Here is a 23,107-nt window from a genome sequence, read left to right on the forward strand (position 1 = left end):
TGATGACTTTCACCTTGATAGTTTAACGCTAATGTATACCGAATATGGTCACGCGTTTAAGTCTCCTCCGCCAAAACACAGACAGGATCGCGTCGTCCTCCATTCATGAAAACCGAATCTACTATAGCGCGAAATGCCACGTAAATTCGTCGTTTTTTGGATTCATAAATCTAATGTTGGTCAGTCACTTAATTCAAATCGCGATATGGACTAGTGTATGTGAAAAATGAAATGCAAAAAGACCGTTTTAATATGAATCTTAAATGTTCCGTTTACCTACTGTAGCTGTATGTGTGCATGGCGGAGACGAGCTTTTACTACACTCATACTGAAACACACGTGACGCTCCCGGTAATTTTTGGCTTTTTTTTTAAATCTCACATGAACAGATAAACTTAATCTCCCAAACTGCTGTGAGTGTCACTTTTACCGTTTCACTTGAGAAAACTAGCATCATATCATACTGTATGACACAGAAACGTCACGGCAACCTGTCAAAATAAAAGTACGGTGTAACATGTAATGGGCTGGGTAGGTGTTGACGTTAAAAAAAAACACAATCTAATAGGTAGAAAAAATAATTTCATTGTTAGTTAGTTAGTAAACACAAGTACATCTAATTGAACATAATTTATTTTCATCAACAAATTATCATAGAACAGCTTTATGAGCTTTATGATCCATTCTCAAAGACTTACTTTTAGTCATTATTTGGGTAGCACACATATTCTGAATGCCTTCATCAGAATTCAAATTAGCCATTTTAATCTAGATTAATCTAGATTAATTCCAAGATTTAATCTAGATTAATCTAGATTAAAAAAATTAATCTATGCCCACCCCTAATATATATATAGTCTGACAACTTTCCTCTAACAACCCCCTATAAAGTCACAACATTTAGAAAGGGTTCTATAGATTTAACTGACAACTTTTCAATTCATATAAACCCATATTAACTTTATAAACTCACATTGTAGATGCACATAAATATATGTAAATATCAAGTCACAACATTTCAGAAAGGGTTCTAAATGTAGGGTTTTTTCTTAATTAATACTGTAGTCTGATGTCTACTTATGATATTTGTGTGGTTTTTACATAAAAAATTCATAATAAACAATAAGTTATATGTTATTTTATACCCTGGTTTTGAGGTAGGCTCCAGAAACGATCGATTTTAATGGGCGTCTTACATTGAAGACTTTGAAGTAAACGCCTACAGCTCTGTGATTGGATAACGGTGCGTTCACACCGGACGCGAATGAAGCGGCAAGCGCTAGTGATTTACATGTTAAGTCAATGCAAAGACGCGAATAGCCGTCCAGCGGCACGTATTGAGCGTTTCAAGCGATTGCCACGCCATTCGCAGGAGTTCAAAAATCTGAACTTTGGCGAAAATTCGAGCCGCATTAACCAATCAGGAGCTTGCTCTAGTAGTGACGGAGGCAGAAATCCGAAACAACAATGGAGGACAAAATCACCGTTGCTGTCTGTGGTTACTCGGAGCTGTACAATACATCTTTGGACTTCTGTATAAACAGGAATAAAAGGATTTGGCTAGGAAGAAAGTGAGTGAAGTGGTCGGACAATCTGGTTAGTTTTAAAAAACGCTCTTTACTCAATTTGACCTACATATACATACATATTGAGACTACAAGCAAGCTAAAGCTGGCAAATTGAGCTCATTCAACTATTTTACAACTACTTTCCCGCTGACGAGTGGCAGAAGCCCCTCCCATGACGCGAATTTGCATCTGTTGTGAAGAAAATGTCACGCGCGAGTAAACTCAAATGTTTTTTCCCAAATGTTTTTTCCGGTGTGAACGCACCATAAGAGTTTTGCGTAGCAAGTTACATTAGAGTTTCTGTGAATAGACACGCAGGCTACGAGTAATCAGGATCAAGCGGTCTTTTACAATGCAATATTGACACGTACTCATTACTCACAGTAAAACACTGAATATTCCTGTCAGATCAGTTACTGATGAATCAGTGTTGTTTTAAAAACTCCCTGCAAATGCAACGTTAACCTTTTGTTTACACAAGAATCACGTTGAAGTGAACAGACATGCTGCATTTAACTCACATCAGCTAAAACTTCTAACTGAATATAATATATAAAGACACATTAACTACACGACTCACCAATTCACATATTCCAGAGGAAATGTTGACCAAAAAGACATTTTCACTAAAAATTGAATATAACTTAGACAGGAAAAGGCCGTAACGTAATTACAACAGGCATACCTTTACCGATTGGCAAACCCAAAACGAACCGAGATAGATTATACTTTTTAATACTGTTAATGTAATGTGAAACGCCAAATTTGGTATATTTTAGCATTTGTTGATGTACAGTATTAGTTTCATACATTAAAAACCCACAAACATACCTTTTCTGTCGATTCCTGAGGTGATTCAAAATGGCCCCAAAGGTAGCGCTTGGCTCGTCGAGTAGGGGGAGTGGCTTACTCTCTTAACTGTCACTTGATTGGATAAAATCAGTAACCCAATGTTAGGTTACACAAAAACAATCCAACACTGAGTAAAACAACCCAAATAAATGACCCAACAGGCTTAACCCAGCAGTTGGGTTAAAAAAACAAACCAACATTTTTACAGTGTATATTCAGAGGTATCTTATACCCGACTATTATTATTACTCTTGTTTCTTTTTTTGTAAGACAAATAGGACAATAATTTGTAACAGTTTTTTATTCTTCAACAACGATTGTTTTACAATAAAGTTTAAACCTAAATTGAGGCACTGACAAATGACGGTCATTGCGACATGGCAAAGAGATGGTGCTAGGAAGCCATGTGCTTTTTTTTTTTTTTTTTTTTTAGGTTTAACATTAGATTAACAGCTCGGATTATACGCTACTTTGACATGAGACATAGAAGACCGGAAATGCTAAAAATTTAGTCAGGCGTGACTTCCGCGTTCAGAAAAAAGGTCTACAAGACAATCCTATAAGACAATTCCTAATACAGTCCTTTAGAAATGGTTCCAAAATATGATTATTAAAGCCTTCCTCAAAACCGCCAATGTTGGTAGTAGAAACGAGCAAGTAACTGATGTGTGCAAATTAAATCCATACACACTGATGTTAAAATGCTAAGTGTCCTTTTATATGCTTCAACCAAAAAACAGTGCACTTCCTGTGAGATCTCTCTTCAATTCATGACCTTCAAATGTGAAGTTCTTACACTGTAGTCCATTTGTCCATAGTCCATATTTCAAGTTGACACGGTAAAGTGTACCATGAACAAAACACATTGCTTTAAAATGTGAATTAGATTTTCATTGTAGAAGCCCTGTATAGGATTCCATTTGGAACCCTTAATAAGGCTTCTTTTGATTATGAATCTTCATGTGCTTGCCAAGGCTTACTTTTTGAATGAAACTCTTTCCACACTGTTGGCACGTGTAAGGCTTCTCTCCAGTGTGAACTCTCATGTGTCTGTTAAGGTATCCTTTTTGAGTGAAACTCTTTCCACACAGTTTGCATGTAGAAGGCTTCTCTCCAGTGTGAATTCCCATGTGTCTGTTAAGGCATCCTTTACGAGTGAAACTTTTTCCACACTGTTTGCATGTAGAAGGCTTCTCTCCAGTGTGAATTCCCATGTGTCTGTTAAGGCATCCTTTACGAGTGAAACTTTTTCCACACTGTTTGCACGTGTAAGGCTTCTCTCCAGTGTGAATTCTCATGTGTGTGTTAAGGTTTTCTTCACGAGCGAAACTCTTTCCACACTGTTTGCACGTGTAAGGCTTCTCTCCAGTGTGAATTCTCATGTGTATGTTAAGGTTTTCTTTACGAGCGAAACTCTTTCCACACTGTTCGCACGTGTAAGGCTTCTCTCCAGTGTGAATTCTCATGTGTTGGTTAAGGCTTTCTTTACGAGTGAAATTTTCTCCACACTGTTGGCAGTTAAAAAGGCTCTCCAAAGTGTGAATACACATGTGGTTTTTAAGTTTTAATTTTCTGCAGAAACTTTTTCCACATTTTCTCCAGGTGTAAGGCTTCTCTCCAGTGTGAACTCTCATGTGAATGTTAAGGTTTCCTTTTTGACTGAAACTTTTTCCACACTGTTTGCATGTGTAAGGCTTTTCTCCAGTGTGAATTCTCATGTGCCTGTTAAGGTTTTCTTTTCGAGTGAAACTGTGTCCACACTGAAAGCAAGTGAAATTACTCCTAGTTCCTGTATTTTGTGCTCTTTTTTGTTTAGAAGTATTTGCAGACTCTAAGGAACAAACAGATTTATCTCCAGATACAAAATTATGAAGATTCTCTAACTGATCTTTCTCTTCGGTTTCATTCAGTACTTCCTTCTCCTCTTTCAGCGCTGTTAGGTCTACGGTGGAAAAACAAAGAAATAAACGTTAACCCCAGTTTAATGGCACAAAGCAATTGGCATCATAACATGTAGATATCTAATGCTTGTATGCTAGATCCTATACCATGGTGTCCAAACCCGATCCTGGAACAGTGTTTAAGTTGGCCTTTATACAATTAATAAAAAAAAAAAAAAAAAAAAAAAAATCCAGATAATCTAATGATAGTGTTTAGGAAATCTATATAGAATGATCTCTACTATTTTATATATCCTAGGGGATAAAAATCATCAAATTGAATTCAAAGAGATGAGGGAAAATAAGAGAAAAAAACTCCCGATTTAACTATCAAATAAAAAAAATAAACTTCTGAGTTTTTACTTAGGGGGCAGTTTATTAATGGGATTTTCCACTGATCTTTTAAATGGAAAACAACCCAAAACTGACTGTCACAGGATGTTCACTCATAAATCACTAAACTTTTTCTGTAAAAAACTTTAGTAATATTATAATTACACTTTAGGAATAGAAAATAGTTTTGCACCAGTTGAAAGAGAAACAGTCGAGTATGGTGAATTGTGCTCTGCATTTAATCCATCGAAGTGCATACACAACAGGAACACACACCTGGAGCTCCTTATGCCCATTAAGTGGGCCAATCACAATGTTGCATGAACAGTCTGTGCATCTGACTGATGGCCTGCAAGTACGTTTTCATATTTAAAGAATGCAGTACTGACTTTTCAAACACGAGTTTGCACGTATGCAACAAATGCCTAGTTTATAATGGGTTTTATCATTTCTGTCTTGATGCGCCAAGAAATGGTATCACAACATGGTTAGGGGTGTAACATTTCCAACACACGCTTGAGGTATCCGGCCAATTCCAAAGCACGGATAGCTGACCAATCAGAGAACACCTGGGTTTCCATCAACAGTGAGTTTTGTGAAAATCAAAGCGTTTCAGAAAGGGAGGGCAGAGAGGAGCAACAATAATGTACAGTATGTGGAAAATAACATGTTTTTAACCCCCTGGGGTCCAAACACGCGTATACGCGTTTTGTGGCAGTTTCCCAAAAGGAACTTCAATTACTCGGTCATTTCTGATTGTACAGATAAAAGCAGTACACCAATCGAATCTGTAAACGGTCTACTTTTATTTGTATATACTCACAAAACCAAAAAATATTGTGATTTTACAAAATAAAGAAAACAAAAAGGGTGTGCTGTCTGCCGCGTTGATCTCCGTGATCTTCATTCAGAAACGCGTCATTAAAATAGACTATAACTCAGCCAATACACAACACAGAGACATGAGCAATGTATCTAGAGAAAGCTTGATATCTATACTTTCAAATGAAGTAATGTTTATCGAAATCAAATATTCTATGATAAAGTAATCCGTATGAAACCAACACGATGTCCATTCTCTCTTGTCTGCTTCATTAGTTTTAATTAGATCACGCCCAAGAGCAATTCAATCTTTTCATATTCAAATCGTCCATGTGAGGGCGCTGCGCCAAAAGTAGACGCCCACATCACAGTAAACAAAGGAGAAAGCAGTTTCTTTTCTTTCAAGTTAGTCCTTTCTGGAAGAAGACGGGCTGTCAGGAATAAAACTTATTTCAGAAGATGAACATTAAATGAGACATGGCGTGAACCAGCAGATGAGATATTTACACAAGTAAGTTTTTTTCTTTTATAAAGTATGTTTCATTTCACTGCATCTAAATGTCTCATGATGACAGGATGTTTCAACTTTGGTCGAAAAACGCGCTGACGCGTTTTGAGGCACGCTTTTGTAATAACGCCGAAAAGAATGTAAAATTCTCCGTCAGTTTTGATCGTACAAATACAACCAATACATCATTCGAAACTGTAGAGTAGGGCTGCAACGATTAATCGAACGATGTTGTGAGGCGCGTCTAGACAATGAAGCCGGTACTTTGATTAGTAGTAAATCTCCATCACGTGCGTTCAGCTGGAGCGGCAATTCAAACACCCCGCCGTAAATCACTGACAAGCCACGCCAAAAATCGAATGAAAATCGAATTCGATTTTCAGCGCGATTTGGCGTGGCTTGTCAGTGATTTACGGCGGGGTGTTTGAATTGCCGCTCCAGCTGAACGCACGTGATGGAGATTTACTACTAATCAAAGTACCGGCTTCATTGTCTAGACGCGCCTCACAACATCGTTCGATTAATCGTTGCAGCCCTACTGTAGAGGTTATATTTTTATTTGTATACACTGTGCTTTTATGAAAATAAGAAAACAGTCAGGGCACGCGCTCTGCCTTCACTGTCTCTGTTATATCTTTTCACAGACACATAAATGAAACAACCTAAATCTCAGTGATTACGTGCCTCACAAACATAATACATATACGTGTAGAAAGCTTGAAATGTTTACTTTTACATAAACCAATTCAAATAAAAAACTAATATTCTCTTTTTAAGTAATCTGTATGAAAGGTAGAAGATGTGTGGTTTCTCCTGTATCACTTCATTACAAACCTCACACCTGTATTTATCTTGCACTGTTTTTATTTGCACCTAACTGTTATACACCTATGCTATACACTACCAGTCAAAGGTACTTTTTTAAAGAAAAATAATTATCTAATTTTGTGAAATAGGTTTACTATGTAAAAAAACTGCTCACTTAAAAAAAAAAAAACCTTTTAATAAAAAAGTTTGGCTGGTAGTGTATGTGTTTTCTCCATGTTAGCTCTGTCTTTGTCAGATCATTGTGTTGCTCACATCTACTTGTTTTCTTTGCAGTTTCTGCTGTTCCCCGTTTTCCTGTGTTCAAGTTTCCTGCGAGTGATTTGGATAGTGCACCCATGACATCTTGACTTCTGTGTTGTTTATTACTTTTGTTCCTAATAAAAAGTTTAACTGCACTCACAAGTGAATCTCAAGTTATTTTACGTGATAGTTAAATATATTCAAAATACGCTTCAAACAAAATATATATTTATTTTGTCCTTTCATTTTTCCTTTATTCTTTCTGTTGTTTCCTCTTAGTCAACATCCGACTGAATGGCTCATTATGCGGCTCATTATGCAGGTCTTTGTCTTCTCAGGTGTAAATCACAGCATTATTCATGATCATTCACGCCTTCTCGCATACAGCCATTCGAAACAAAAAGTGTCTTCAAAAATGTAAATCTATATACTGTTTTGTGAAAACAAGTGAACTAGATGATTTTCACATCATTTGGTAGAAAAAAACCAAGCCTACTACATCCAATTCTCGAAAGTCCCGAGAACAAATATTCTGTATGTGTTAGATGACCTTATTTCAGTGACTCCAAAAATTTAGTTTTTCAATATGCACGCATAAACGTTGTTTTCTCAAAAACTTAAAAATGTACATTTATGTTGCTTACATATTTTTGTAGTCCAATTTGTGCTAAATAAAATGTATTTAGATTTAGGATATTAATATGTTTTTAACATACTGAAAAAAGCACAAATGTCAAGGCATGTCAAAACTTCTTCAGGGCCCCAAAACACCCTCGGACCCCAGAGGGTTAAACCTCAAAATGCATAAACACATCACCATTTGATGCTAAAAAGTGAATAACAAGTCAACCATAAGATTACTATTGTTTTGGATGTTTAAGCGCAGTTACTAAAAAATATTACATGTTTATTTCTTGGTAAGACACATTTGACAGCAAAGCACTAAACTTGAGTCGGGAGGCATGCAAAATTTCAATTTCGTTGAAAAGTTCTTGAATTTCTCTCCCAAAATGTCCAAACCCTGAAACTAATGATGTAATAGCATTGGACATGACTTTAGCTAACACTGTTTCTGCATCAGCCGTGTTTGATCTGTTCATAAAATAATTCAGCATACTTTCTTTAAAGCCCGTATTTATAATGCATTATAAGGGCATGCTTAAGGCACTATAATGAATTCATAGTGCATTATAAAAAAATGTATAGTATGTTGTATCATAAAACTGTTTTAGTGTATTGTAATTTTTATTTATTTGCGGTTATAGCTTTTAAGCGTGTGATTATCTCCTCATAGTTATAACATAAGTCTCATATATTACCATGTTACGCATGTCACTTTACTGGAAGCATACAAAGAGCACTTATAAGTATTAATAATAATAACAATAATAATATCTATCAAAGAGCCAAAAGTTAATGTATCAGATGAATGTGTAACATGACACGTTTGTACTATTAGTTAGATTATTTTGAAGGTACCCTTTAGACAGCTTTTGATAAGTAACTATTCAACTACATGTCAGCTAGCAATAATTATTATTAGTAGTATGCTAAATATATTCTAACACTGTATTTTGATGGTTCCCCAAAAGACAAACTGATATGTAACTTTGCAAGTTTGTGAACCTTCTACCTAGCCAAACCTTAATCTAAGTCGAATAATACTAGACTAATAATACTACTGATAAAAGGAGTGTAAGTGTAGTTGGAAAGTTGCTTCTAGTCAGTAGACCAGGGGGCCCATCATAATAAAATGAAAAATAATGTAAAAAAATAAAAATAAAATTGTAATAGAATATAGTCCATTAAAAATTGCGTAGATTTAATATGCCGCCCATTGTGTCTAATAAATAATCATAATCTTAAAAGTTAGAACCCCAAATACTCAAGTACTTTAGTATACTGTAATTGTTATGATTATTTATGAGAACATATTATAAGATTTTTTTTTTTTATGATGCATTCATTACAATGCCTTAGAAATACTTTATAATGTATTATAAATAGGGGCTTCATAGAAAATGTTAGCAAAAATTCTGTGCACAATTTAAATGTTTCTTACTAGATCTGGAAGTGCTTTTGCTGCCCCGTCTATACTTTCAACAGACTGTTCAGCTTTAAAGATTGTTTCTTTTACAATTTACAAAATTTAAAGCAGCTTGAAACTCAGTATTAATAAAACTTTGAAATAATGTACCACAAACAGTCATTAAAGATGAATGAAGATCAAACACCAACCTCCATGTTCCTCCTGTTTTATTCTCAAAGGTTCTGGTTCCTGTTTTATTCTCAAAGGTTCTGGTTCTTGTTTCATTATCAAAGGTTCTGGTTCCTCCTGTTTTATTCTCAAAGGTTCTGGTTCCTGTTTTATTCTCCAGGTTTCTAGTTCACTCGTGTTCTCCTCACTCTCCACTTTAATAAACATCTTCACAGCAGTAGATCTCAGTTCAGCTGATACTTCTCCAGATATTCCTGCTCGCTTCAAAACGTATTCACTGTGAGGATGAGAATATTACAGGTATTTACTGACTGGATTCAAAAAATGTATTTTTTCTGTTTACAGAAACTACATTTCTCACAGGCTGAACTAAAACAGAATCACAACAAAACAACAGAGAGCAGTGAAACTAGTCTTCTTTCTCTGTGGTTTAATGGTGTTTGTCAAACAGAAGTGTGTGTGTTAGTGCCACCCGCTGGACTGGAGTGTGAAGCGCCGAAAGGAGGGAAAATATTATGGGGAATGACTTTGTGTGTCTACAATGTGCGCTATTTTTTATTTTCTTTAAAAAAGCCGATCTGCACAAATAAATGAAAATGACTTCAAATTAAGATTCACATCATGGTATTTGATCAGCATCAACAGTCTTTGTCAGTGAATATTAAAGGAGAAAAAAAATATATATAAATGCTTTTCTACAATATACAAAAAAGTATTTAACCCACAATGCCCCAACCTCAATCTAGTTTAACTAAGTCCCTACAGGATGGACAAGTACAAAAACATTTGTTTCTAACTTTAGATTGAACAGAAAAATGTGTCTTGATTTCCTTTTCCCATCCTCTCTGCCATTCCTTTATTAAACTTGATTAACCTTTTCTGCATCTTTAATTGACAAAAACCATGTCAACATATTCAGTTGTTACTCCTCATCTTCCCTTTTAACAGTGAACAGTTCAGTTAATAAATACAAGATACAATACCTGCTTTACTAGAAACTTAATCTCTAGAAGTGCATTCGTTATATTAGTGATATGATTTTAGTGAAGTTACAAGTTTTGAAACAAAAATACCAGCAATATCCAGTTAGACCTGTAGTAAACTCAGAAGAGTAGATCAGGAGACTCTTGATTGAGATGTTACTGTGTGTCGCTGCGGTCATCCAGACTGACTAAAGCACTCAATCACTGGAGTTTAAGACAGATTTCAGGATCGTCATTAGAAGATAAAATATGCAAAGGATGTAAGCAGTTACAGGAATCTGCCCAGCTTTATAGTGACTCTAATCCAATCAGCAGAACTATAGACTCATTATCACAGAGATCAGGGAAAGTCTCACCTTCAGCCTCTGCATTCATATTTAACTCAGATATTGATCAGAAACAAAGACACCAATTAAAGAAATGAGGCAGAAACATCAACAGCCAATAAAGACAAAAAAGATGACACTCACCATCATTTCACATTCATATTCACACACTCCTAAAGCTAAATATATTCATTTAAAACAAACTGATCACATCCCTTGAATACTGTGTTTAAGCTTGTGATCTGAGAGCTTTGTCTTCATCTGTAAGAACAGCCTCCTGAAATCTGAATAAACTCCAGTGATTGAGTGTTTTATTCAGTCTGGATGACTGAAGCGACACACAGGACCATCTCAAACAAGTCTCCTGGGGTCCGTTCTTCGTACCTCGCTTACTACATCCAAGATCAAATGACACATCCAAGATCAAATCATCGTGCTAACTATGAGCTCGCTATTCCGGTTCTCCGAACGCACCTGTTGTTGATGTTTAGTATAGCTGGATGAAGTTATTTGAGATCACTGGGTGGCTTAAAAGGGGCTACGTATCGATAGTAGAAACATTGATGGGCAACGCTTTGATTGGTCGGCGAACATGACGAAGGAGCGCGCTCAGTATTTTTCTGCAGCAGAGCAAGAACTCTTGATTGAGGGATTTCAGGAGTTTCAGAGTTTATTTAAAACGCAAGGGAAAACTGCAAAGGCTGGAAAAGCAAGGAGAGAGGGCTGGCAAAAAGTAGTGAACACATTAAATGCATTAATGCTGCCCATGTTACATGTTTTTTCCTTGATATGTTATTTTATTTATATTTTTATTTTTTTATACACTACCGTTCAAAAGTTTGGGGTCAGTAAGACTTGTAATAGTCTTTAAAGGAGTCTCTTATACTCATCAAGGCTGCATTTATTTGATTAAAAATACAGAAAAAACAGTAATATTGCAAAATGTTTTTACAATATAAAATAATGTTTGTTTTTTTATTATTATTATTTTAACATACTTTAAAATAGAATTTATTCCTGTGATGAAAAGCTGAATTTTTATCAGCTGTTACTCCAGTCTTAAGTGTCACATGATCCTTCAGAAATCATTCTAATATGCTGATTTGTTACTAGAATGATCAATGTTGGATAATATCAACAGTTGTGCTGCCAAATATTTTTTGGAACCTGTGAGAGATATATATATATATATATATATATATATATATATATATATATATTTATAAAACAATGTAAATTATTTATTATTACTTTTTAATAATTTTTTAATTATTAACTTAATACATCCTTGGTGAATAAAAGTATTAATTTCTTAAAAAAAAAAAAAAAAAAACAATAAAAATGTACTGACCCCAAACTTGCGAGATACTTTTTTTTCCCCACGTGAGTCAGTCCGCGTCAGTCGTGCTCTTCAGATGTGACTTCGCCATTTCAACCAATCATAACCCGCCAGGAGCGCAGCCTAAATCCTGTTTACATGAAATAAACCTGCTCCAGAGCAGGTTTAAGCTTGCGCACCTGTTGCTATGACAGCAAGTCCCGGATGAGCTTCGAAGAACCGAGCGATCCAAGATCACGCAAAATCGTCAACAATCAAATCCAGCTAACTTAGTTAGCGAGGTACGAAGAACGGACCCCAGATCTTCATTTTCCTGCAGGTGTATTAAAGGTATTTTGTTTTCAAAACGTCTAACTTCACTAAAACCATAACACTAATACAACATGACATATTTGATTTTTTTTCTGATGAAAGTACTTCTAGTTAAAGTTTTAAAAAAAACTGTTTATTGTTTATTATCTTATATTTATTAAACAAACTTTTCAATGTTAACAAAAGAAGATGGAGTAACAGCTGAATATGTTTTTGCCAATTAACGAAACTGAAAAGGTAATAATCAATGGACTATATTCCTTTTAAATTTGCCATAACACAACCTTTGTAAACGTTACACAGCAGCATTGACTAGTTTAATGTGAATTTAATGGCAAGGTATATAAACAGAAAGCATAGTGTTATAAATGAACATTAATAAAATAAAGAATATTATTAATAGATTTACAATGTTAGTAACTTTAGAAAAGCATCATCACATGAGTAAGAAATTCTATTCTATATACAACATTTCTATGATTTATTTGTGATTCTAGAGAGCAGTGCACCAATGGGACTTTTATTTTGCTCTTGTGATGTGACGTCATAAATATGCGCTGCACTCCTTATCTGTTGTCAGTCGCCTGAAGAAAGGTTTGTGCTTTTAAAGTTTTTAAACCAATGGACATTGTTGCATCAATTAAAGCGTTTTACAAGCCATGTAAAATAAATGCATCATTATGAAATATAACGTAATGCTTTATCTAGTGTTACTTAAAATTTAGTAACAGAGAAGGTAAGTTTCATTTCGCTTTCTATATCATGAATCAATTGTGTGATGATGAGAGAAACTGAGAATCCGAATCATTTGAATCGAATCATTTGTGAAATGATTCAGTGATTCGATTCAGCGGCACGTGGACTACAAACGACAACAACAAAGACAAACGAGTGAATCACAACCGAGAATGATTTCATTCAAGTTTAATATATTAGATATGATGTACAAATAATTGAATACCAAATATAAATCAAAATAGCTTAAAATTATAATCTAAATATGAACCTTTGATGTTATTTGTATATATTTTATACTTTTTATATACAAGTCTATTAACTCTCTGACTGTCTTTGTAGTGCACTGACTACTAAACTAGGAGCTGATTGAGACACACAGAGATCTAGTTTGCATAGATTTTTCTTTCTAATAATTATTCTCATCTTAAACAGGACACAGTGGACAAACACACAGAAAAACTCCTGGAGAATCAACAGAGATCCATGTGACACACTATTATAAAGATGGAGTTTATTAAAGAGGAGACTGAAGACATGAAGATTGAAGAAACATTCAGAATCAAACATGAAGATACTGAGGAACAAACAGGTTGGTTTTTATTCTCAAAGCTGGACTCATTCATTTGATCCTTATTAAAATTAAAACATATTTTGTGTAACATTAAACACAGTATCTACTTTTGATTAGAAAACAATGAAAGCGGTATCTGACAAAAAAACGTTATTTTGCTTGAAGCAAACAATGACACTTCAGTTTTTAACTTGACATTTGTTTTATTAAGTGATTTTTCTGCTATCATCAAAAGTGTGATATTAAAATGTAAATAGCAGTGAATGTTCATTACAACAAGCAATAAATAGTCATATTTCAGAAACACCAGCTTGTAGCTTGTTAACTGAAAATGCAGGACAGTCACATAGTAGTGTGTTACAATAGTCCAGTCTAGATGTCATGAATGCATCAAATAACTGTTCTGCATCTGAAACAGGTAACATGTTCTGTAATAGTTAACCGTAATAGTTACTCATTTTGTATTTTAAATATGAAATGATGTTACATGTACTTTGTTACTCTCCAACTCTGGAGCCAAACAATAAAATAGAAACCGAAAATCTCTCATCGTAACCTTTGTGAGTTTAATTAGGAAATATTTCTTACTTGAATTCTGCTTTTAAATTCTCTAACGTGAAGATGAACATGGCAGATTATGTGTGGGTTTTTTAAAAGGAGTGTTTTTTTTATCATTATATGGTAGTTGTGATAAAAGCACAACAATATACATGTTACAAATAATTGTTTTTAATTATAGCTATAATTAATGATTAAAATTGGAAGGAAATGCGTTTAATAGAGACAGATCAGTAGCAGTATTTGTATCAATGAGACTGGTATCAATTGGCTACTTGGTAAAAAGATGCCAATAAGCCCCATATTTTAAATGTACAATCTTTATGTTTTCTTACATTAATTTGGAGATTCAATGTGAAATTGTTTATTGTCAAATAGTTTTTTAATTAATTGACAGAACTAGTCTAAGTGTTTTGATGTCTGTTGCTTTGTGCCTTTAAACTGTTGTTAACTTACATTTTTCTCATTTCACCTCAGACCTGATGGCACTGAAAGAAGAGAGTCAAGAACTCAATGAAACAGAAGAGAAAGATGATTTCAAAACTGAAGTAAAATCAATTAGTTGCTCACAGAATAAAAAAACATCCTCACCAGAAATAAATCAAAAACCACAAAGTACAAATCTTAATTCTAACATGAGAGTTCACACTGGAGAGAGACCTTACAGCTGCCAACAGTGTGCGAAGAGTTTCATCTTAAGTGGACATCTTAACAGTCACATGAAAATTCACATTGAAAAGAAGCCGGTAATATGCCCTCAGTGTGGAAAGAGTTTTACAAAGAAAAAAAACCTTACTGTCCACATGAGAGTTCACACTGGAGAGAAGCCTTTCATCTGTAAACTGTGTGGGAAGAGTTTTACACAGAAACAAAACCTTACTGTCCACATGAGAATTCACACCGGAGAGAAGCCTTACTCCTGCAAACTCTGTGGGGAGAGTTTCTCACAAAAAGGAGTTCTTGAGACTCACATGATAATTCACACCCAAAAAAAGCCATTCATATGTCCTCAGTGTGGAAAGAGTTTTACAAACAAAAATAACCTTACTGTCCACGTGAGAACTCACACTGGAGAGAAGCCTTTCATCTGTAAACTGTGTGGGAATAGTTTTACACAGAAACAATACCTTACTGTCCACATGAGAACTCACACTGGAGAGAAGCCTTTCATCTGCAAACAGTGTGGGAAGAGTTTCTCACGAAAAGGAGTTCTTAAGACTCACATGATAATTCACACCGATAAGAAGCCATTCATATGTCCTGAGTGTGGAAAGTGTTTTACACTGAAAGGTACGCTTGATAACCACATGAAAATTCACACTGGAGAGAAACCTTTTAACTGCGCTCAGTGTGGAAAGAGTTTCAAGTATAAAACAAGCCTTGATGTTCACTTGAGCATTCACACTGGAGAGAAACCTTACATCTGCTCTCAGTGTGGAAAGAGTTTCACGCATAAAGTAAACCTTAAGGTTCACATGACAGTTCACACTGGAGAGAAACCGTACAAGTGTGTTCAGTGTGAGAAGAGTTTCACATGTCAGAGCAACATGAAACGTCATTTGCAAACTCATTCTGGAAAGGAACTGCCATTTTCTTTAATGCAAGAAGAGGTTTAGAAAAAGGAGCAATTTCTACAATCATCTGCTCATTCATTTTGAAAGACATTCAAGTGTAGTCAAAGTAATAAAAACATTTTCCATCACACTTACAGATATGTGAAAAATCATGCAAATGTCAGACTTTGCCTGTGTTCCTTGTTCAAGAGTGTAATGAGAAAAAAGGTGTGTGAAATCAAGGATGTTGCTAAATGTGGGATGCATTTGATCACTTTCATGCATCCTTCATCTCTTTTTGTTTACCATAAGGCTTTTTTTTTAACTGTGGCCATACCTGATCATCTGCTTTACTGTAGTTTCAAATATTAAGTTATATATATATATATATATAGTGATTACAGTAGATTCCCTCAAAGTGTGACTATGACTAGTGTGTCACTCAATTGCATGTGTTGATTTCTCTGTATCAAAATATTAGACAAACTTTTACCTTGCTGGGAAAAGCAATGTAACTGGAAGATTATATATAGACATAAACTGAACAAAATTGATTTTAAGTGTATTTTAGCTTATTGTTTAGTTGATTTCAATTTAATGTTTTTATATCTGTTTACGTTTATGGACTTTATCAGGAGAAGCATTGAAATATTATACTAGGTTTGTGCAGGTCTGTTTTTTAATCTGCACAGTTCATTCTTTGTTGTGCTTCAGTAGCCTGTATTTACAGTAGATATACATACTGTTTCCTTTCTAATTCATTTGCTGCCATAAACAATCCGAAGCAGTTGGCCTTCATTCATTTTCTTGTTAATTATACATAAAATAAAGTATTTTTAAAAAATTGATTAACCAGTTGTATTCAGCAGTAACACATTTTCATACCCCTCCTCCATCTATGCACAAATAGCTTCTCATCAGCCCATTTATTTTCTTTTGGCTACCCAGCCAAGCTCCATTTTACAACTCATCACTTTAAGCACATACTTCAAACACTTCATTCTCATTTGCACAGCATTTTTTCTGTTGCCAAATTACACAGTTCGCTCATACACTGTTCACACAGTGTGTAAAACTTTTCACTCTTTGCACTTTCAGCCTCTACAATCTCAGTACTTTAAGAACCTATCAGTTCTTGTCTTGATTTCATGATGTGGTCCACTTCTTTTTGTACAGCTTATAGCCTTATATCACTATTACCTTCATAGTGTCACGACTATATGTAACAAAGAGGTTAGAATTAAATGAAAGTTCTTTAATAAAATCCACACAGGTAATCAGGGGAACATATATCCAATAGAATCTAAAGACATTTAAGACAAACAGAAACAAAGAAAGGTGAAGAATAAGTCTGTAAACTTGATATAACTCCCCTTTCCCAGAGGGTACATCTGACGCAGTATCATAATCAACTGGGGAGGGGGATTGGCCCCCTGGAGGCTGCTAACTGAGGGAGACATAGAAGGTTATCTAGGGCAAATCAAGGACCTCAAAGAGCCATGGTGGATCAGGGTGCTGCTTGGGGTCCATGGCGGATCAGGGTGCTGCTTGGGGGCCATGGCGGATCAGGGTGCTGCTTGGGGGGCCATGGCGGATCAGAGTGCTGCTTGGGGGGCCAGGGTGGATCAGGGTGCTGCTTAGGGGGCCATGGTGGATCAGGGTGCTGCTTGGGGGGCCATGGCGGATCAGGGTGCTGCTTGGGGGGCCATGGCAGATCAGGGAGCTTGTACAGACAGTTCGGGGAGCCATTGTTGAATTACAAAAGCTCGGGAAGCCGTGGTGGAGCAAACCGTTTAGGAAGACATGGTGGATCATGAAACTTGGAAAGCCATGGCGGAGCAGCCTATATGGCCTCGGCCTCAGCACTCAGCCTGGCCCTTAACCACTTACCAAACTGACATTCAATTCACCTTTATGGCGAGACACGACAGGCAAAAACATTGTTTTTTTTTTATTGGTCAATTTTGAGATTTTTGGATATCTGTCTTCAATAACGTGTCTTCTTTTAGACTTGTGGTGAAAAAAAGTCAGAAATACACATTTAGGTCTTTATTTTACTGCACTTTGTCTGTTTGCGTCTGTAGATTTCTCATAAATTCAACAAAAGTTGGCATTCTAAATCAACATGCTGCTCCGCGATCTCTGCCTGTACCTAGTCATCACGTACACTGCTGGAAAGCTCTCTCTCTTCTGTACAATGCTGTCGGATCCAAATATCTCATTGGCTGAAGATAATTTCTGACAATGTGATTCGTTCAGAATCGTCACATGGTATGCTTTGACGCTTCCTTGTTTGGTTTAGCTTTCCGCGGGATCTTTTGAGTGAATGAATGAAAATGACTTCGCGTCAATCATCGCATTTGTCACTTGCAAGGGGGAAAGGAAAATTAGTGATGGATTACTCAGTGAAATGCACTCGGGAAGCGCATCTGAACCTAAGCTGTCAATGGGAAACCAGGGTGGTTTAGATATAAGCCAATCTATAAATAAAGTGCACTCTACACAACAGTGGCTGCTTGTTCATGCTGCGCGACTGAATGAGCTGATTGGTGATTTAACTTGTCCAAATTGTGGTATGTCAGGGCTAAAAATTTATATAGATCCACAGAATCAAGGGTTCTGTAGCAGTTTATTGCTAGAGTGCTGTCTGGGTAAAGATGACAAGGAGCGTGTACACGTCTACCCGACTTCGGGATGAGTCCAGAAACGACGTTGCATTTGACGTGAATGTGCGAATGGTCCTCTTGGCACACGAGTTAGGATTGGGAAATGCAGCTCTCAGAAAAATCAGCAAGGTGTTGGGGCTCCCTGGCCTTCACCTTAAAACGTATCAGAGGCACGGCAAGAGAGTGACAGGTAGGCTATGGAAACAGGATTGTAGCCTATCCCAAAAATTGAAGCAGTCTGTAGAATTTCTAATGTCAGAAATAGCCCAATACGTGTGGCTGTTACCACCTTGTAACATATTATAACATTACTGTAACAATATTTGTTTTGTATCGATAAAATATTTATAAGATTTATAAGAATAGAATAAAGTGCCATCTCATTCATTATGTTGTGTTGCGGTGGTCAGTTTTACTTTTACAGTACAGATTTCTGTGTGCTGTATCTATAAAAACAAAAAACGAACAGTTATTGATACAATACACATTTCATTTTAGTGGCAGAAATTGAGAGAGATCTTGAGTCACTTCACAGGACAAGGGAGCAGGTCAGGCAGGCCTATGCAGATGTGGCAGAGATGCTGAGAGAGGATGCAGATGCGGTGATAAATATCAGTGTGTCTTTTGATGGCACTTGACAGAAAGGAGGGTTCACAACACACTATGGGATCGGGGTGTGCATCGATATTTTTACGGGACTGGTGATCGACTTTGAGGTTCTATCCTCCTATTGCCATGCTTGTGCCCTTAAAGAAGCTGCCAGGCATGAGGGAAAGATTACAGATGAGGAAATTGACAGCTGGAGAGAAAAGCATGATTGTGCACAAAATTTTAGGGGCTCAAGCAAGGCTATGGAGCAGGAGGCAGCGAAAGGGATGTGGGCCAGGTCTGTGAGTCGCCACCAGCTCAGATACATTCAGATGCTGTCAGATGGGGACAGTGCTGCATTCAGGGATTGGTATCCCTCAACCCATACTCTTGGCATGAGGTAGTAAAATTACAATGCATCAACCATGCCCATAAGCATATGGGCACAGCACTACGGAAATTAAGTGCTGAACGCAAATTGGGGGGGAAGGGTCTGGGAAAATTAAGGGCCAAAAAATGTAAAACATTACAAAATTATTACAGGGGGGCAATTTTAAATAACCAGGGTTCCATAGAGAAAATGAAAAATTAGATCTGGACTGGTCTCCTGTCATGATCGGGGCTGTGGGTCTTCCCTCAGCCTCCCGAGGTCGCTGTTCCTGCACTGCACTTCCTGATTGCTTTCACCTGTCTTTGTCATTAGCACTGATTTCACTCACATCTGTTCACAATTATCTGGTCTTTAAGAACTCTCACCTTTCACTCCTGTTTCATGGCTGCATTGTCTTCTGTCTTGGATGTATTTTGTGTTCCTTGATCCTGGCCTTAGACTTTGTTTCATGTTTTGTTCAGTTTATGTTTCAGTTTATGTTTAGTCTGCTGTGTTGGCTTTTTGGTTTTGTTTTGTTTGTTATTATTTTCATTAAAAATTACTTACCTGCATCTGGACCCAGACCCTTTCCTTATTCACGTGACATCTCCTCCATAGCATGTCCTGTGACGAAGTCCCCTTGCACACCAGGTGCAACCTGTCCTGCTGTTGGTATAGGAGGGTGGAGGAAATTGGAGAAACTCCAGAGAGCCACAGGCTCCATGCAGGAAACTCGGGAGGTGGGCCAGAAGCTGATAGCTGTATACCACCGCATGTCAAGTGACAGCCTGCTGCAGCGCATGCAGCATGGTGGCACTCAAAATGCGAATGAGTGCCTCAACTCTGTCATTTGGGGCTGCTGTACAAAAACAGTGTTTGTAGGTAAGAGTAGAGTTGAGGCAGCTGCAAGTATGGCCATTTTAACTTTTAATGAGGGGTCCTCTGCCATGCTTGCCATTATGGATAAGCTTTGGCTGGAAAGCACTGTCGTTACCGTCACCACCATCAGTCAAACCGATATGCTGAGGATCACAAAAGCCGAATCCATCCAGTCTGAGAGTGTAAAACATTGCAGAAAGACTCTGAACACAGCTAAAAAGCTGAAAAGGCATCAGCAAGAGAGGGGTAAGGGGTCTACATATGGTGCAGGCACGGTGAGCTAAGCTTTCAACCCTTTAGGTGAACTTTGTGTTCCGATGGACATAGATGACTAGAGTTGCAGTTCTGATGATAAGTTTGTGTCTGTATTTGTGGTTCCCTGTGGTTAGTTGAAGGTCTTGTTTGGCAATGTTGTTTTATTCAGTAGTCATTGTTCCTGGTCTACATTGTTATAAACAATTACTTGGCCAGTTGTTTTGCTTGTTAGCAATGTTTTCGTATAAAAATGTGTGGAATTTTTACAATATAAATCTTTAAAGCCCATTTTCTCAAAATGACTTTTCTTTCATACTCCAAGTCCGAAATCTCCACTTCAGTAGCACCTATATACACCAAACTTTCCAGTCTTGTACCTAGTTATATAATGGAGACAATTACAGAGGAATTTGTAAATATATTATTCCTAGCCTGATTTCTATAACATTTTATTCCAAAAAACATGGCGAAAATACATTTTTTTAAGGCTATTGACAGTATATTCTGATTTACAGGATAACAAAAGTAGATATCCATAAATCCCTCTGTAATTTTTTTCGCATCTAATATGTGAACACAATGAAAAAATAATTTTGAACCTGGCTTTATCCAATTCTGAGATTTCGTTTTTTAAAATATAGACAATTTAGCGCATAATTTGTACATTCAAATATAAAATTACAGAAACTTTGTAATACATTTTTTTCTCATCGTAATGTAGGTGGAAAGTTTCATGATTATATCTGCTAGTAAAAATTTTTACCCTATTCACCTGTAGTGTCTCCCCTTAAGTCAACATAAAAAATGTATTTAGATTTATTTATTTAACGTGTAATACTAATGTTAGCATTAATAAAACAATTATTGCGATCAGAATAAAATATTGAAAAAAAGGCATAACGACAGTTATATTAAATGAAATAAAGTTTATTTAACATCCACAAACATTCCTAAACTGAAGGTTTCACACTTGCTTTTGCTGCACTCCTGCCAACGGAAATGGTCTTCCACATGATAAACAATCACGTTTATAATATAAAAAAACTCATAAGCTCACTAAAAGAGCCCTCTTGTTGTAGTGCAGACTTTCCACCATTAGTGATGAATGCTTACAACAAAATATAAATAAAATAATAAATAAAAACTGTTTTACTTTTCAGATAAGTTGTTTGCTCCGAATAAATCAAAGAAAATGTTTTCAAATAACAAAACACATATATAAATGACAAGATACCATGAAATAAAAATGTAAGATACTCTAAAATACAGATTTGTTTAAAGGAAATTTACACTGACGCTCCATTTATATGAACTACCAATGCTGACCCTCCATTTATATGACCTACCAATGCAATGACACACTGACGCTCCATTTATATGACCTACCAATGCTGACCCTCCATTTATATGACCTACCAATGCTGACCCTCCATTTATATGACCTACCAATGCAATGACACACTGACGCTCTGTTTATATGAACTACCAATGCTGACCCTCCATTTATATGACCTACCAATGCTGACCCTCCATTTATATGACCTACCAATGCAATGACACACTGACGCTCCGTTTATATGAACTACCAATGCAATGACATGTTTTCGTGTCACAACACTGATACCCCATAGCGTAAGCTCCCAGCATTTGTAACATTTTACATTGACAACCCATAGCGTAAGCTCCCAATATTTCTAGGTAGTATACTTTTGACACAAATTTCTCTTCATGGTAATTATTCTGTTGTGTACAAAGTACTTCACTGCTATCCAGTCTCTTTCGTTATTCTTTAGAGATTGGTTTTCATTTAGGAATCTTTCACAGTCATTTTTTCCAGGGACTTTCATCTTCTTTAGGAAGTTTTTGAAGTGATGTTCAATCATTTTACTCTCCACTTCTGTCCAGGCTTTTCTGGATTTTCCTATTAAAATAAATAAGATTAAGTGGACAAATTATTAATAATAATTAAATAATTTACATATTTCAAAAGTAAAAAGGACAGTAATTACATGATAAATGTGGACGATATTCATTATTATTAGTTAAATAATATACCCTTTCGATTTATTGGCAGTGTTGGTTTCCTCAGGTATGCAGATGCTTCCCCTGATCCAGTCTTTCTTGAAGTGGCAGTCCCTTTTTCGAGATAATTATTCTTTGCCCTCCTTTTATTAGATTCAGCATCCTCCGATTCGGAATCACTGGTGCCCTCTTCAACTGTAACAAAACAATCAAACACATTTTTAAAACTGACAGTAACTTTTTACAAATCATTGACAGTTTGAATTGTTTAAAAAGACAGGTACATACAAATAATTGACTTACAGTTGATGTTTGGTGTTATGTCCTCTAGGGATTTTCCTTTAAATTGGCCTATTCCACTTTGCAGTGCAAAAAGAATTCTGCCAACTTTTGCCATTTGCAAAGTTTCTTCTGGCAGTCTGTAAAATTCTCTGTGGACCTCAATATCATGTCCCATGAAAGTTGCTAGTTGGTCTAGGTCATGGGTTTGTAAATTTAGTAGCTGAGAAACTGTGGCTACATGTTTTCGCAACTTTGTGGATGTAATGTTTTCAGGATTTTTAGCCCCACAGCTTTCTGCATAGCGTTTTAGGCAGTCACAACCACGGATGCTTTCCTGTGATCCATAAAATGGACGG

The 23,107-nt window shown here is 36.2% G+C and overlaps 1 protein-coding gene and 1 pseudogene across 1 annotated transcript; one reads left to right on the plus strand and one right to left on the minus strand.

Annotated features, from left to right (window-relative positions):
- LOC141341157 (uncharacterized) overlaps positions 1-16,467 on the plus strand; it is a 210,595-nt pseudogene extending 194,128 nt beyond the window's left edge.
- Positions 2,707-9,713, minus strand: LOC141341188 (uncharacterized). Its single transcript, XM_073846332.1, has 2 exons — positions 9,330-9,713; positions 2,707-4,362 (listed from the first exon to the last, which is right to left on the minus strand). The coding sequence occupies exons 1-2, from the start codon at positions 9,514-9,516 to the stop codon at positions 3,350-3,352; spliced, it is 1,200 nt and encodes a 399-aa protein (XP_073702433.1). The 5' UTR covers positions 9,517-9,713; the 3' UTR covers positions 2,707-3,349.
- Positions 16,468-23,107: the final 6,640 nt, after the last annotated feature.

Source organism: Garra rufa, chromosome 1 (genome assembly GCF_049309525.1).
Source record: "Garra rufa chromosome 1, GarRuf1.0, whole genome shotgun sequence".
NCBI lineage: Eukaryota > Metazoa > Chordata > Actinopteri > Cypriniformes > Cyprinidae > Garra > Garra rufa.